An 18,705-nucleotide genomic window follows, 5' to 3' on the forward strand; every position below is an offset into this window, starting at 1 on the left:
GCAGTAATAGTAGACAGTAAAATGTGAAGTCTCCCTCTCTATCCTCAAGTCTAAGCCAATTAATACAGGGTATTCAACTGGCCACAGATATTAGTTCAGGATTGAATGTGTGAATGAATGTGGGGCAGTAAGACATGAGGGAAGATCTTCCTTTGGAGAAGAAGTTTCCTCACTTTTCTATAATGCTCTCTTCTAGATGGAGTGGTGTGCAGATGTGTATCCTTTAAGTGTTGCAGCCCTTCCATACATGGGGCAGGGCAACTTTAGGAGGAAGCTGACAATCTCCTTAATATCCTGCTAGCTGTTGAATCAAACTGACTCAAGCTTGAATGCTGTCCACTGGTTACAACAAAGCTTATATGTCTCTCATGTGTACATCTGTTTCGAGTTGGGTTTTCTTTCAGTGTAATTCCTAATGAATAAAGGATATTAGGCATTGTACAATCATCATCATCCCATTGCTTCAGTGTTCACAGTAATTTCTCATTTTAGGAATTAAAGAAAACATATCCTTCCACAATGATTATTTACATAAGGCATGAACAATAACCTAAATGGTAAAATGTAAAAGATTAAGTTCATGTATCTTTTCATTTTCCGTTCATCACCAAAGATGCTGGAACACAGATAATGCAGGGAAATACTTTGGTACAAAATTTCTATCAATGAAAGCACAACACAAGTAAACATGGATTACCTTGTATTTATCCATTCAGAGAACACATCAGATGGTGAAGACTTTTTGGAATGACAACAAAACTCTATTTAAATACTTCAATTTCCCCCAAAACAAAAGCCTTGACTTTGATGAGGGTTACTTATTACCTTGAGTCTCAAAGTGGGGCCCATGAACCAGCAGAATCAGCATCAACTGTGAGCTTGTTAGAAATGCAGTCTCAGGTCCCACCCTAGACTATACTGAATCACAAAATAGATTTCAACAAGATCTCCAGGTGATAGTATGTATGTTAAAGTCTGAGAAGCACTATTACATTAAGACAATGATGCTACTAAAAAAGAAAAATCCATGAAGCCCTGCACCCTGAAATGGTCAAGCTGATTGTATGGCAGTGGCTCTTAACTCTGGCTGTACAATCACCAGGGGAGGCTGGGTGTGTGGTTCATGCCTGTGTTCCCAACTAAAATCCCAACACTTTGGGAGGCAGATCGCTTGAGCCCAGGCAGACCAGCCTGGGCAGCATGGTGAAACCCTGTCTCTACAAAACAAAACAAAACAAAACACACACACACACACACACACACACACACACACACACACTAGCCGGGCATGGTGGTGTGTACCCATGGTCCCAGCTACTCAAGGGTGCTGAAGTGGGAGGATTGCTTGAACTCGGGAGGTGGAGGCTGCAGTGAGCCGAGATTGTGCCACTGCACTGCAGCCTGGGAAACAGTGAGACACTGTCTCAAAAAAACACAAACAAAACCTAGGGAGTTTTTAAACTGATGCCAAGGCTCAAGGCAAAACCTCCCTAAACCATATGGATCAAAATCTTTCTTTGAGGTGGGGCTTAAGATCAGAAAAACATTTTAAGAAGCCCTTGGGTGATTCTTATATACAACCATGGCTGAGAATTATTTAGTGTGGAGCAGCAGTTCTCAAACTTGAGTGTGTATCAGAATAACCTAGAGGGCTTGTTAAGATAGATTACCACGCCCAACTCTGTTTCTGATTTAGCAGGTTTGAGATAGGGCCCAACAATTAGCATTTCTAATAAATTCTCAGATGTCACTGATGCTATTCCTTCCAGGACCACATTTTAAGAACTACTGATGTAGAGAAAGAAAAGTGACTGAACTGGAAACTCAAAAGGCTACCCAGGGTCTCTCAAGGGCAAAATAATTCATTACCTCACAACCATTAGGACGGCTAGTATCAAAACAACAGAAAATAATAAGTGTTGGGAAGGACACAGAGAAATTGGAATCCTTGTACACTGTTGGTGGGAATGTAAAATAGTGTAGTTATTATAAAAAATAGTACAGAGGTTTCTCAAAAAATTAATAAAATTAACATATGACCTAGTAATCTCACTTCTGTGTATATATCCAAAAAAGCTGGAAATAGAATCTCAAAAAGTTATTTGCACACCCATGTTTATTGCAGTATTATTCATAATAGCCAAGAAGTGGAAGCAACCTAAATGTCTATCAACAGATGAACAGATAAACAAAATGTGATATATATACACACAATGGAATACTATGCAGCTTTAAATAGAAAGAAATACTGTCACAAGCTATGATACGAATAAACCTCAAGGACACTGTGCTAAGTAAAATAAGCCAAGTCCAAAAATATAAATACTGTATGATTCCACTCATATTAAGTATCTAAAGTAGTTAAAATCATAGAAAGTAGAAAGGTGGTTGCCAAGAGCTGGTGGAAAAGAGAGAGGTAATTAATGCTCTATAGGTATAGAGTTTCAGATTTGCAAGATGAAAAAGCTCTAGAGATCTGCTATACAATAACATGAGCATATTTAACACTATAGAACTATATGCTTAAAAATTGTTAGGACGGTAAATGTAATGTTTTTCAACTACACTAAATAAATAAATAGGGCAAAATAATTCAGGTAATCAATTTTTAAAAGTTATCTGCTTTAATGTACATGCTTATGTTATTTAAATTGTTACAACAAATTTTATTTCTAAAAAGCTTTAAATATAATTATTTTATGGTTCCCCAATATAATAAACCAATTTTTCAATCAAGAAATACTTCAAAATCATGATTTAAATATTTCAGACCCCTTTCTGCTATTCAAAGTGCTTTGATTTGAACTTCTTTCTTTGTGTAGATATTTCTTTCTGAATCATGAGGTAAAACACCATTATATTAAAATACTACTTCAAGAAGAGTCTTAAATTTATCTATCTCTGGCACCTAGATGTGCATGAGAATATATTCAATGAAACCTCTATAGACACATGATTGAATGAAAGAAAGATCTCTATATTCCCTTCTACTTTATACACTATTGATAATTTACAAGAGGTGAAATGTTTTCTTTTCTTTTTCTTTTTTTTTTTTTTGAGACAGAGTCTCGCTCTGTTGCCAGGCACCAGAGGTGAAATGTTTTCTACAGGCATATCACTTGGAATGATTAGAGTAGGCAAAGGGTACAAATAGAAAACTGAATTCTACTTCCTTTTCTTCTCAAGTGCTGTAGTACTCATAGAGAATAAAAATGTAAGTTTTCCTGGCTAGACACCCTGCATCTTTCCCTGGAATCCCAAGCCCTCAACTGCAGTGATCGCTAGCCACTGACAAACACTTCAGCTCAGGACCTAGACATGTCTCAAAGAGAAACTAACAAAAGGCTATTTAGAGAATTGACGCTTTCATTTTAAAAAACCCCAAAACATGAACCAGCAATGGTAATGCAATAATTCTGGAGACTGGTGGTTCTAACAAAGAAAACTGAGAGGAAATAGCAAACAGACACACAGGTATTTAGACATAATTGGAGGGAAGGAGTCAAGAGATAACACTTAGCTGGAGCCATCAACCAATTCTAATAACTTGCTCATTACAGGATTTTGGATGATGTGGCCCACATTTTCCCTAACAATTCAATTATATTAACAGCTTTATACTTTTATAGAATTGTGTATTATGTGCAACTTTCCCTTTTTAACAATAAATAGATTTTGGTAATATAAAACTGTCAAGACATGGCAGTGTTTTACTACAAACTGACACAGAATAGCATGGTGGTGAAAGAGCAAAGGTTCTACACCTAGACTGGATGATTAGAATCCTGGCTCTGTTCCTTAGCAGCTATATGACTTTGGATATATTATTTAACCTATCTTGGTCTCAGTCTCTTTATCAATAAATAGAGATAGTTAATAGTATACATCTTATAACAGCATTGCCTAACATAACTTTCTGTGATTCTGGAAATGTTCTACTCTGCACTGACCAAATGGTAGCCACTAGCCTCATGTGGCTACTGAGCAGCTTAAATGTGACTAGGATCAACTAAGGAACTAAACATATAACCTTATTGTATTTTAATTGATTTAAATATAAATAGTCCTATGTGACTCATAGCTACTATCCTGGGAAACAGTTTTATAAGGTTGTAAGGATCATATGGGCTACACATTCAGATCAATATCTGGCACACAATGATCAATAAATATTCACTATTGACATTACCCAGCATGCCACAGAAAATTGGTAATAAAGTATGGATTATAATTTTCTTTAACACTTTCCCTAAATCTTGTGGATAATTCTTTTTCCTACTATTTATATTTACTGGCTAATTCCCCTTCTAGCTGGCACTGGCTTCAGGAAACACCTGACTAGCCTGCATACCAAGCCCTACCCACCCTTCCTGAGCCTAACACACGTGCTGCATGCTCAGTTTTTCTTAAGATTTTGCAGACTATTAAGAACACATCTGGTCCTGGTCTCCTTCAGATTCTACCACCATCACCACCTACCCCCATCCCACTCCCAGTGTACTTACTACTTTTACCAGAATCTTTCCAGTATTAAAGCATATTGATTTCCTATTGGAATAATTTGTAAGATGATTTTATTATTGCACTTGACATAACCAAATTACTTAGTCATTCTAAATCTTACCCATCTCATCAGGCTCACAAAAAAACCTACTAAAATTATCATCACGTTGTTTTTTAATGGAGGTTAGAATGAAGTTAGAAAGGGTTATCTTTCATTCCCTAGTATATACTAAAAGGCAACCACTCATGTTTTAGCACATATATGTTATCATTGAAAAGGTTATGCTGGGCGCAGTGTCTCACGCCTGTAATCCCAGCACTTTGGGAGGCTGAGGTGGGCGGATCACCTGAGATCAGGACTTTAAGAGCAGCCTGGCCAACAAGGTGAAACCCCATCTCTACTAAAAATACAGCAGTTAGCCAGGCGTGTTGGTGGGCACCTGTAATGCCAGCTACTTGGGAGGCTGAGGCAGGAGAATGGATTGAACTCAAGAGAGTTCAATAAAATATGCTTGTAGATGCAAAAAGACAACTGAATCATGAAAGTGGCCACAATGCCATTTCTTCAACTTTGACTTTTCTAGTTTATAGTCAGTTAAAAAAAATACTGGAGTACAAAATTCACTTGTAAGTTATTTGGCATATCTGCATCTTTTGGTTGCATTGATAATTAAAAAATAAGCAATATGCTAATTTTTAGTATCTTAACTTCCCTACACATAAACTATTACAATTAAATCCTGTTTAGTTTGTTTTTTTCTAAGCAACCCTACTAACATGACTGTTTAGTTTTTTCATCACCTCTACTTTACAATTTACTTCCTATATTTTATATTTGGTTGTTCTTTCAGAACATGTCATGGGCAGTTTCAACAGACAGCACATGACACATTACTCTTTCTAGATTTCCACAATTAATCCTGAACTTATTCCATTTCCATTTGCAGAAAGTCTGAAATATTTTCCATTGACATTTCATAGGGACAGAGCTGTAGAGTTCTATCTCAATTTGCAATGGATTACTAGAAATCCATTGGAGGTCCCCTATTACACGGACAATCATAAAAACCAAGACAAGAAACTAATAGCCTATATTCTCTAAAACCATGTGCATCACAAGATCATTAGGTATAAGCATTTCTAAGGCATGAGAGAATTAGCACTTCACAGCTACAAGCACAAGATGTCACTTTCTATAATCATCTTTATTTCTTTCAACTGAGATGGAAACCTGCATCTCACTTAGGGATTATAGAGCAAAAAGGATCAGGAACATTTATTTTGGCCCATATCCTTTTGTGTCTTTTTCTTTCTTCTGATGCTCTCTTATTATTTCAGAATTCTTATTTTTCAAAGAAAAGACTAGCTTAAATTTTTATCCCTTTGAAATGTATCTCACTGGACCCGTTATAAATCACTTCTTAACTGAAGTGAATTTCCATTTATTTTTAGATTTCTCAGTCCCTAAGGAGTACCATATTCTTTACGTTACTTTAATCAGAATTTCATATTTTAACTTTGCCTAGAGTTGGAATTTCAGATAGCTTAAAAGCATTTTCATTTTTTAATTTAAACAGTAGCCTGTGAGGTATACTTAGCTTTTTGAAAGAGATATGCTTTTCAGAAAAATGTCTTACAATTTTCACATTCTTATAGAAAGCTGCCCAGAAATTGTATAATTTCTGGGCAGCTTTCTAATAACATTCAAATTGACAAGGGTTTTAAAAAACTTTAATTTTAATGGTCTCACCCAGACAATCTGCCATTTAAATTTCTGTAGGAGAAATACTGATATTTCAGAAAATTGTGGATCCTGACCACCTTGCTTAATTCATCTATCTGAAGTATATTTTTACAGGCTAGGTTTTACTAAGCAGACAGCAAGAAAGAAATGAAGTTTTTAAAAGATTTAGACCAAAATACTATTATGCCATTTCAGTCTTCTCTTAAGTAATTCTAAGACAGGATTTCTCAACCTCTGCATTACTGACGTTTTGGGCTGGATAATTCGTTGTTGTAGGGGGGCTGTCTGGTGCATAGCAGGAGGTTTAGTAGCATCTCTGGTTTCCTCTATCTACTAGACGCCCATAGCACCCCTGCCTCACCCCTTCCTGACTCCACAACTTCTGACAACCAAAAAAAAAAATATCTCCAAACATAGCCAAATGCCCCTTAAGGGTAGAGGAGAGGGACCTAAAATGGCCCTAATTGAGAACCGCCTATGTTTATTTTATGCATCATCAAAACTGAAGATTCTACTACAGTAAGCCTCAGTGTTTATTTTTACAAAGGAGGCATGTAGCAAGTAGAACCAACATCTTATGTGATGGTGAAAACATATTTTAAACTATGATCAAATTGAGATTATAATTATAAATTACTCAGTTTCTGTGCAGCAAAGTCTGATTTCAATTGAACATCAACTACTTTGAAAGTTATTTCTCTGTAAAGGGAACCACTCACTTTTAGGTTCGTTTGCAACATTTTCTTCTTTTCTCTCTGAAGTTTTTTTCTGTAGGGATGGATTTCCTCCCTTCTGTCTGATAAAGTAGCCGCGATGACACTACTCTTTCCTTTGCTCACTTCACAGCTTTGTACAAAATAGCTTTCATATTTAGCTATGGCAGAAGAAAGAGAACTAAGGGTGACTAGTTCCTTCTCCAAAGTAAATGCCATATTATCAATTAGGAAATTCTCACTTCCTGATTTTAGATTTTTGAGGGAATAGTTTATAGGAAGAATTCTGATGAGATTATGAAGGCACTGGAACATAACTGTTTGATTCCTAAAATTAAAAAAAAAAACATAATATTACAAAAGTTAGGACAGCACAAAGCAGTCATTACAATATACTGCAGTAATCAATATTCATTTATCAACACCATAATGATAAATAGAACCAATTATGCATGTGAGCATTGATAAAATTTAGACTACAGCAATCAGATATACATATCCCATATCAAGTCAATCAGATTGTTTCCAATTAAAATATTTTTTTGCTGAGTAATAAGGTCAATATATTATTTTTTTAAATTTTATTGTGGAGAAGAGGTAATGGGAAATCCAAAAATAATTACTAGGCACTAAAAAAAGCCAAAAACAAACATAAAATTAAAACAGAGATCTTCAGTTTATAAATGAAGCCAATGTGTCCATTCACACTAGGCCATGGCTCTGACATATTTCTCAATAATACTGAACCCCACATGTGGATCACAGTTGAACCATACATTGATCACACGTATACATACTAACTTCTCTGTACTGATTACAATTTAATGTGCATTACCTGGAACAGACTATTAAAATCCCTTCAAATGGTGTTGTTTGTTTCCAGGTGAAGAGTGTCCCATAGAAACTTCCTGGCCTTTTACAAAAGTATACTTCTGGAAATTCTTTGATTACTTCACATTTCATATGTTCTAAGAGCCAAACTTTCATTGAATTCAGGGCATAGCCAGGTGATGTGATTTGAAAACAAGATTTGTGGAATGCTGCGAGAAGTGCAAAAAGATCTTCCATGTGCTCTACAAAAGGAGTCACAAGCTCTATAATTAAACTCTGTCCATTATCAGATAAACAGAATTCTTAAAATTTTCTAATTCAATTAAATATATAATTTTAAAATGCCAAGAAAATTACCTATAGGTTTCTTCTTTGGAAATGTCAGTAGGTACTTCCCAGCTGAAAGATCTTCTAGACTTAAAACAACTCTGCCACACACAACATAATGATTTTTAAGGCAGTTAGCACTCTCCGTCTCCATAATTTGTAGCAGTACAGTGCAACAAAATTTGCTGAATGCTAAAAGTGGTGAAAGAGATGTTATAGCAGTAATTATCTGTACACACTCTTTCTTAGATGGGTGTTCACAAACAAAGCTTTCCTCTTTCTTGCTATCAGGGGTCAATTTGACCCTTTTTGCTTCCAATCCTATTTCACATGGCATCAAGTATGGTGCTGGGAAAGGTCTTGTACTCAACTTAATCACTCTATTTTGGCACTTAAGAAGCCGAAATCCAGAGCCATGGGCTTGATCCATTAACAGTGACAAAGTCGCATCATTCAGGGACCTGTAAAAAACCCAGATTTTGGTTTAATCTAAAAGCTCATTCTTTAAAATCAAATTGATAATTAAATGTCATATAAACAACAGTAAAAAAAAAATGCTTATTCTTTCCTTTCCTAGAAAACATTATTTCAAATGTAAAATATATCAGAAAGTTAAGATTAAAAGTCAAACACATTTTTAAAGGTCCTGTGATAACAATTCTCTTTAAAAAGGCAAGCAAAAACATTGTAAATATGCTAGGTTTTAGGAAACTAAAATTTTTAAGATAGAAGAATGGCATTAGAAATTATAGTAAGATAAAGTAAGAAAAAACTTTTTTTAAGATAAATGAATGGCAAAATAATGCCAGGATTTTATTTTTGAGGTAGGTCTTTTTTTTCTCTTCTCTCTAAACAAGAAAAAACCTACTTGCTATTTTTTAACAATTTATTTAGGTAATACCTTAGAATGCAAATAGCTCTAAACTAAAAATTGTATTTTATGTTCCTCTAAATGACTTGAATAAAATCTGCTTTTTCATTGAGAATATTGTTTATCCCTCAGGAATTCTTTCCATATCTACATTTATAATAATTTACAAATGTATGCAGGCTTGTTATAGTACATTCCAGCACTGTCAAAGTTTGTCAAGTAAAATGAGGTAAGAATGGTGACATGACCAAAGAAAGGACTTTAATGTAGGCATTTAATACAGAAAACTCCTTTAATACAGGAATTTGACTGTATGTCTAATGGGTTATACTAAAGATTTAAAAAGAACTCAAAAATCTTAATTTGCACTAATTGAACTATTTTTTTGTTTGTAGTGCGGTTTTATGAACATTACATATATACTGTAGAGTAATTATGTAGTAGGTGCGACAGAGAATTGGGATTTTCTGGGTTTTTTTTCTTTTTGAGAATTGGGATTTTCAACAGGGGAGAAAGAAGATACATCATGATGATAAGTAAAAACCTTGAAGTTTTTACATCATGATGATTAAGTAAAATCTTAAAGTCCTTAATCTGAATTGGAAGTATCAGCATGGACTTACACTATATTTTATCTCTAAACAAACCAAACCACAACAAACCAAACTAGCAAAAAACCTATTTTCTACCTCTGCTTACTAAAAAGGCCTAGAAGCAATAACCCACTCAAGATAAATAAGCACCTCTTGCACTCAAATTCTGATTTCTAAATTACAAACTACATTTGAGAGTCTAACTAAATAATTGACATGAAGGAGTTCTTCTTCATAGAAGTATTGTAGCTAATAAATAAAGCAGCAATAATAGACTTAGAATACCACCATGTTGTAAAATCTACTGAAACAATGGAGCTAAGCAATAAGCATCAACAGCTGCTAACATCACAAAATAAAAATGATCACACTTTATATAACTCCCAATGGAAGAAAGCAATACTATTAAGTACTCTGTTAACAAAAATTCAGGCATTATTCTGACCCAGTCTCTAGATCTAACCATTAATTTAGAGAAAATACAGGAGACAGAGAAACATGTTAAGCAATACCACAGGATGTAATCAGAAAAATCCAGTTTATAGAACTTCACTGGGCAAACTGCCTGGCTTCTATAAAATACAGTTTGCAAGAAAAAAGAAAAGACAGAAAAAGGATACCTACAGATAACAAGGGACTTAGAACAGTCAAGTCCAATTTATAGTTGTTATCTGGCTCATGATCTGAAAAAATATTTTAAAATTCAGACAAATGGTATATTTGACCATTTACTGGGGGAATAAATTTTTTAGGGTGTAATTAGATATATATTTTAAGTTCTTACATTTTAGATACATACACTGGAATAGCTACAGATGAAATAACATAATGCCTTTGAGTGCTTCAAAATAATCTGGGGGCTGGACGGTGAGGAATGCATGGACGTATAAATGAAACAAGATTAGCAATTAGTTGATAATTACTGGAGCAGGGTTATGGGCAGAAGGGTTCACCACACTATTCTCTTTGTACATTTGAAATTTTCTATATATAAAAACATTTTTAAGTAATTCTGCTTAGTATATGAAAAAAAGACAAGATGAAAAATATAAGAATAAAAATTACCAGGCAGATCTAAAAGAGAAAGAATAAAACTTATGACAATATAAATAATAATAAAACTTAGAAACTCAATGACTGGATTAAATAGCTGAACAGAAAGAACTGAAGATAAAATTAGTGAAAGGAATACAGATAACTCTGCTCCAAGATGGCTGAACAGAACAACTCCGGCACACAACACCCATTGAGAGAGACGCAGAAATCCAGAGATCTCCTAGCTCCAACCGAGGTACCAGGTGTATTTCAACGGGTCTGGTCCAACAGTGAGCAAAGCCCAGGCAGGGCAGACCAAGGTGGGGAGGGGTGCTGCTTCACCCAGAAAGTGCATCTGACCGGTGAGACAGAGGCTCCCCCTCTGGCACACCGGTCCAGATACAGTGCTTCCCCCAAAGCCTCAGCAATACACAGAACAGGGGATCTTTGCCAGTCAAATGCCAGGAATTACAAGTGTGGACTTGAATAATAATCCAGGATGGTGTCTCAGATTGACACACAGACCTAAAAAGATGCATAAGCCCAAAAGTCAGCCTGGAGAGCCTGTGGACCGAGCTATCACCCCCTCCCCCACCCGGAGAGAGAGGGAGCTGTAAGAGGGAGGATGGATGGATGAACCAGCTGGGCGGGCCCCTACCCCATGACCTGAGAGAGAGGAAGCTAAAAGGGGGAAGACAGCTGAGTGTGGCTGGTTGGGTCCCTACCCTCCCTGACAAACTCCAGAGGGCTGAAGCTCTAACTCTAGTGGGTTGCACAGCCAGTGCCACAGTCTGAGATGAACCCTGAACGACCCAGCCCAGTGGAGGAAAGGCACAACCCACCATTAGAGGGATGGGGCTGGGCTACATGTTTTAACAAAAAACACAGGAAGCCTACATAGCAACGGGACTGCATTCTTGACCACCCAGCAGTGCTGCTAGGTCAGTGGAAGAGGCAGGCCTAAACCCCCAGTGGAAACAAAAAAGAACAGGAAGCTTCCCTAGTAACCTGAAGGAGTCCCTAGAAGCCCAGTAGTGCCTCTACAGGCAGATAATCGACCTCATCAAGCAGCTCCCTGAGGCTGCAGCCAGGTAAATCCACAAAACTGGGAAAAAAACAGTGCAAAAAAGATGAAACCATCAAAGACCAGAACACCTCTTCTCCTTCAAGGGATCACAATTCCTCAACAACACGGAAACACAACACAACTGAGAAAGAGTGCGACGAATTGACAGAAACAGGCTTCGGAAGGTGGATAATAAACTTTTCTGAGCTAAAGGAACACATCCTAACTCAATGCAAAGAAACCAAAAACCTTGAAAAGAGGTTAGATGAAATGCTAACTAGAATAACCAGCTTAGAGAAGAACATAAACGACTTGATGGAGTTGAAAAACACAACAGGAGAACTATGTGAAGCAAACACAAGGTTTAATAGCCGAATTGATCCAGCAGAAGAAAGGATATCAGAGATTGAAGATCAACTCAGTGAAATAAAAAGAGAAGGCAAGACAAGAGAAAAAAGAGTGAAAAGAAATGAACAAAGCCTCCAAGAAATATGGGATTATGTGAAAAGATCTAATCTACACTTGATTGGTGTACCTGAATATGATGGGGAGAATGAATCCAAGCTGGAAAACATGCTCTAGGATATTATCCAAGAGAACTTCCCAAGCCTAGCAAGGCAGTCCAAATTTCAAATTCAAGAAATACAGAGAGCTCCACAGAGATATTTCTCAAGAAGAGCAACCCCAATGCACATAATCGCCAGACTCACCAGGGTTGAAATGAAGGAAAAAATGCCAAGGGCAGCCAGAGAGAAAGGTCAGGTCGCCCGCAGAGGGAAGCAAATCAGACTCACAGCAGATCTCTCTGCAGAAACCCTACAAGCCAGAAGAGAGTAGGTGCCAATATTCAACATCCTTAAAGAAAAGGACTTTCAACCCAGAATCTCATATCTAGCCAAACCAAGCTTCGTAAGTGAAGGAGATATAAAATCTATTATGGACAAGCAATTACTAAGAGATTTCATCACCACCAAACCTGCCCTACAAGAGTTCCTGAAAGAAACACTAAGCATGGAAAGGAACAAGTACCAGTCACTGCAAAAGCAAACCAGCTGGCAAAGACCAAAAACGCAATGAAGAAAATGAGTCAACTAATAGGAAAGAAAAACAGCCAGTAACAAAATGGCGGGATCAAATACCCACATAACAATATTAACCTTGAATGTAAATGGCCTAAATGCCCCAATCAAAAGACACAGACTGGTAAACTGGGTAAAAAGTCAAGACCCATCAGTGTGCTGTACTCAGGAAACCCATCCCACATACAAAGACACACATAGACTCAAAATAAAGGGATGGAAGAAGACTTACCAAACAAATGGAGAACAAAAAGCCCCAGGGGTTGCAATCCTAATCTCTGATAAAATGGACTTCAAACCAACAAAGATCAAAAGAGACAAAGAAGGACACTACATAATGGTAAAAGGATCAATCCAACAGGAAGAGCTAACTATCCTAAACATATACGCCCCCCAAGACAGGAGCACCCAGATACATAAAGCAAGTTCTTAACAACCTAAAATGAGATTTAGCCTCCCACACAATAATAATGAGAGACTTCAACACTCCACTGTCAGTATTAAGCAGATCAATGAGACAGAAAATTAACAAGGACATCCAGGACTTGAATGCAGAGCTGGACCAAGTGGACCTATATAGAACACTCCACCCCAAATCCACAGAATATACGTTTTTCTCAGCAACACATTACACTTACTCTAAAATTGACCTCATCATTGGAAGCAAATTACTCCTCAGCAAATGCAAAAGAACAGAAATCATAACAAACAGTCTATCAGACCACAGTGCAATCAGACTAGAACTCAGGATAAAGAAACACACTCAAACCCGCACAACCACTTGGAAACTGAACAACTTGTTTCTGAGTGTCAGGTGGATAAACAATGAAATGAAGGCAGAAATAAAGATGTTCTTTGAAAACAATCAGAATGAAGACACAACTCACCAGAATCTCTGGGACACCTTTAAAGCAGTGTCAAGGGGGAAATTTATAGCAATAAATGCCCACACAAGGAGCAAGGAAAGATCAAAAACAAAACCCTATCATGAAAATTGAAAGAGCTAGAGGAGGAAGATCAAAAAAACTCAAATGGATAAATTCCTGGACACTTGCCTCCTGCCAAGCCTAAACCAGGAAGAAGCCGAAACCCTGAACAGACCCATAACAAGGTCTGAAGTTGAGGCAGCAATTAAGAGCTTACCACCCCAAAAAAGCCCAGGTCCAGATGGGTTCACAGCTGAATTCTACCAGACATACAAAGAGGAGCTGGTACCATTTCTTCTGAAACTATTCCAAACAATACAAAAAGAGGGAATTCTTCCCAAATCATTTTATGACACTAACATCATCCTGATTCGACAACCCGGCAGAGACTCAACAAGAAAAGAAAACTTCAGGCCAATATCCATGATGAACATAGATGCAAAAATCTTCAATAAAATACTGACAAGCCGATTGCAACAGCACGTCAAAAAGCTTATCCACCATGATCAAGTAGGCTTCATCCCGGGGATGCAAGGATGGTTCAACATACGCAAGTCTATAAATGTAATTCACCACATAAACAGAACCAAAGACAAAAACCACATGATTATCTCAATTGATGCAGAGAAGGCCTTTGACAAAATTCAACAGCCCTTTATGCTAAAAACACTCAATAAGCTAGGTATCGATGGAACGTATCTCAAAATAATAAAAGCTATTTATGACAAACCAACAGCCAATATCATACTGAATGGGCAAAAACTGGAAGCATTTCCCTTGAAATGTGGCACCAGGCAAGGATGCCCGCTCTCACCACTGCTATTCAATATAGTATTAGAAGTTCTAGCCAGAGCAATCAGGCAAGAAAAAGAAATAAAGGGTATTCGAATAGGAAAGGAGGAAGTCAAATTGTCTCTATTTGCAGACGACATGATTGTATATCTAGAAGACCCCATCGTCTCAGCCCCAAACCTCCTGAAACTGATAAGCAAGTTCAGCAAAGTCTCAGGATACAAAATCAATGTGCAAAAATCACATGCATCCCTATACACCAATAACAGACTTAAAGAGAGCCAAATCAAGAACAAACTTCCATTCACAATTGCCACAAAGAGAATAAAATACCTAGGAATACAACTAACAAGGAATGTAAAGGACCTCTTCAAGGAGAACTACAAGCCACTGCTCAACGAAATAAGAGAGGACACAAACAGATGGAGAAACATTCCATGTTCATGGTTAGGAAGAATCAATATCGTGAAAATGGCCATACTGCCCAAAGTAATTTACAGATTCAATGCTATCCCCATCAGGCTACCAATGACCTTCTTCGCAGAACTGGAAAAAACCACCTTAAACTTCATATGGAACCAAAAGAGAGCCCGCATAGCCAAGTCAATTCTAAGCAAGAAGAACAAAGCGGGGGGCATCACACTACCAGACTTCAAACTATACTACAAGGCTACAGTAATCAAAACAGCATGGTACTGGTACCAAAACAGAGATATAGACCAATGGAACAGAACAGAGGTCTCGAAGGCAACACAACATATCTACAACCATCTGATCTTTGACAAACCAGTCAAAAACAAGCAATGGGGAAAGGATTCCCTGTTCAATAAATGGTGTTGGGAAAGCTGGCTAGCCATGTGCAGAAAGCAGAAACTGGACCCCTTCCTGACACCTTACACTAAAATTAACTCCAGATGGATTAAAGACTTAAACATAAGACCTAACACCATAAAAACCCTAGAAGAAAATCTAGGTAAAACCATTCAGGACGTAGGTGTAGGCAAGGACTTCATGACCAAAACACCAAAAGCATTGACAACAAAAGCCAAAATAGACAAATGGGACCTAATCAAACTCCACAGCTTCTGCACAGCAAAAGAAACAATCATTAGAGTGAATCGGCAACCAACAGATTGGGAAAAAATTTTTGCAGTTTACCCATCTGACAAAGGGCTGATATCCAAAATTTACAAAGAACTAAAACAGATTTACAAGAAAAAAACTAACAAGCCCATTCAAAAGTGGGCAAAGGATATGAACAGACACTTTACAAAAGAAGACATACGTGAGGCCAACAAACATATGAAAAAATGCTCATCATCACTGGTCATCAGAGAAATGCAAATCAAAACTACATTGAGATACCATCTCACGCCAGTTAGAATGGCGATCATTAAAAAATCTGGAGACAACAGATGCTGGAGAGGATGTGGAGAAATAGGAACACTTTTGCACTGTTGGTGGGAGTGTAAATTAGTTCAACCATTGTGGAAGACAGTGTGGAGATTCCTCAAGGACATAGAAATAGAAATTCCATTTGACCCAGCAATCCCATTGCTGGGTATATATCCAAAGGATTACAAATCGTTCTACTATAAGGACACGTGCACACGAATGTTCCTTGCAGCACTGTTTACAATAGCAAAGACCTGGAACCAACCCAAATGCCCATCGATGATAGACTGGATAGGGAAAATGTGGCACATATACACCATGGAATATTATGCAGCCATCAAAAACGATGAGTTTGGGTCCTTTGTAGGGACATGGATGAACCTGGAAACCATCATTCTCAGCAAACTGACAGGAGAGCAGAAGATCAAACACCGCATGTTCTCACTCATAGGCGGGTGTTGAACAATGAGAACACATGGACACAGGGAGGGGAGCACTACACACTGGGGTCAGTTGGGGGGAAATAGGGGAGGGACGGTGGGGGGTGGGAAGCTGGGGAGAGATAGCAAGGGGAGAAATGCCAGATGTAGGTGATGGGGAGGAAGGCAGCAAATCACACTGCCATGTGTGTTCCTATACAACAATTTTGCATGTTCTTCACATGTACCCCAAAACCTAAAATGCAATAAAATAAATAAAGGGGAAAAAAAAATAAAAAAAATAAATAAATAAATAAATAAAAAAAAAACTCAAAAGCTAGCAGAACACAAGAAATAACTAAGATCAGAGCAGAACTGAAGGAGATAGAGACACAAAAAAATGCTTCAAAAAAATCAATAAATCCAGGAGCTGGTTTTTTGAAAAGATCAACAAAATAGACTGCTAGCCAGATTAATCAAAAAGAAAAGTGAGAAGAATCAAATAGATGCAATAAAAATCTACTAGACGTACAAAGAGGAGCTGGTTCCATTCCTTCTGAAACTATATTAAATAATACTAAAGGAGGGAATCCTCCCTAACTCATTTTATAAGACCAATATCATCCTGATACCAAAACCAGGTAGTGACTTAACTAAAAAGGAAATCTTAGGCCAATATCCACGATGAACATATGAACAATAAAGGGGATATCACCACTGATACCACAGAAATACAAACTACCATCAGAGATTACCACAAAAACCTCTACTCACATAAACCAGTAAACCAGGAAGAAGTGGATAAATTCCTAGACACTTGTACTCTACCAAGACTAAACCAGGAGGAAGTTGGAACCCTGAATAGAAGACCAGTAACAAGGGCTGAAGTTGAGGCAGCAATCAATAGCCTACCAACGAAAAAAAGTCCAAGTCCAGAGGGGTTCACAGCCAAAATCTACTAGACGTACAAAGAGGAGCTGGTTCCATTCCTTCTGAAACTATATTAAACAATACAAAAGGAGGGAATCCTCCCTAACTCATTTTATAAGACCAATATCATCCTGATACCAAAACCAGGTAGTGACTCAACTAAAAAGGAAACCTTCAGGCCAATATCCATGATGAACATAGATGCAAAAATCTTCAGTAAAATACTGTCAAACAGATTGCAACAGCACATCAAGACGCTTATCCATCACGACCAAGTAGGCTTCATCCTGGGGATGCAAGGCTGGTTCAACATACGCAAATCCATAAATGTAATCCATCACATAAACAGAACCAAAGACAAAAAAATACATGATTATCTCAATAGAGGCAGAGAAGGCCGTCAATTCAACAGCCCTTCATGCTAAAAAAACTCTCAATAAATTAGGTATTGATGGAACATATCATAAAATGATAAAAGCTATATATGACAAACCTACAGCCAACATCATACTGAACGGGCAAAAGCTGGAAGAACTGCCTTTGAAATCAGGCACTAGACAGGGATGCCCTCTCTCACCACTCCTATTCAATATAGTATTGGACGTTCTAGCAAGAGCAATCAGGTAAGAAAAAGAAATAAAGGGTATTCAATTAGGAAAGGAGGAAGTCGAACTGTTTCTATTTGCAGGCGACATGATTGTATATCTAGAAGACCCCATCGTCTCAGCCCAAAATTTTCTCAAACTGATAAGGAACTTCAGCAAAGTCTCAGGATACAAAATCAACGTGCAAAAATCACAAGCATTCCTACATACCAATAACAGACAAACAGCCAAATCAAGAGTGAACTCCCGTTCACAATTGCTACAAAGAGAATAAAATACCTAGGAATATAACTGACAAAGGATGTAAAGGACCTCTTCAAGGAGAACTACAAACCACTGCTCAACAAAATGTGAGAGGACACAAACAGATGGAGAAACATTCCATGCTCATGGTTAGGAAGAATCAGTATTGTGAAAATGGCCACACTGCCCAAAGTAATCTATAGATTCTACACTATCTCCATCAAGCTACCAATGACCTTCTTCACAGAACTGGAAAAAAACATTTTAAACTTCATATGGAATCACAAAAGACCCCACATAGCCAAGACAATCCTAAGCAAAAAGAACAAAGCCGGAGGCATCACACTGCCAGACTTCAAACTATACTAAAAGGTTACAGTAATCAAAACAGCATGGTACTGGTATCAAAACAGAGACATAGACCTATGGAACAGAACAGAGACCCCAGAAGAAACACCACACATTTACAACCATCTGATCTTTGACAAACCCAGCAAAAACAAGCAATGGGGAAAGGACTCAAAGTTTAATAAATGGTGTTGGGAAAACTGGCTAGCAACGTGCAGAAAGCAGAAACTGGACACCTACCTGTCACCTTACACTAAAATTAACTCCAGATGGATCAAAGATTTA

General features: G+C 37.4%; 1 protein-coding gene across 2 annotated transcripts in view; it reads right to left on the reverse strand.

Annotated features, from left to right (window-relative positions):
* Positions 1–2,756: 2,756 nt before the first annotated feature.
* The window catches only part of FANCB (FA complementation group B), a 42,009-nt gene continuing 26,060 nt past the window's right edge, over positions 2,757–18,705 (reverse strand). The window contains exons 7-9 of one of the 2 annotated variants that reach the window (XM_032285937.1): positions 8,149–8,579; positions 7,807–8,033; positions 2,757–2,871 (exon numbers count right to left, since the gene is read on the reverse strand). In XM_032285937.1, coding sequence (XP_032141828.1) covers positions 2,869–2,871; positions 7,807–8,033; positions 8,149–8,579 — 661 coding nt within the window. In that variant the 3' untranslated portion in view covers positions 2,757–2,868. Of the gene's footprint in view, positions 2,872–5,262; positions 7,289–7,795; positions 8,034–8,148; positions 8,580–18,705 lie in introns of those variants that run through there. The other variant, XM_032285936.1, reaches the window with a different exon arrangement.

Source organism: Sapajus apella, unplaced genomic scaffold (assembly GCF_009761245.1).
Source record: "Sapajus apella isolate SASKATOON/1434 unplaced genomic scaffold, GSC_monkey_1.0 scaffold17, whole genome shotgun sequence".
Taxonomy (NCBI): Eukaryota; Metazoa; Chordata; class Mammalia; order Primates; family Cebidae; genus Sapajus; species Sapajus apella.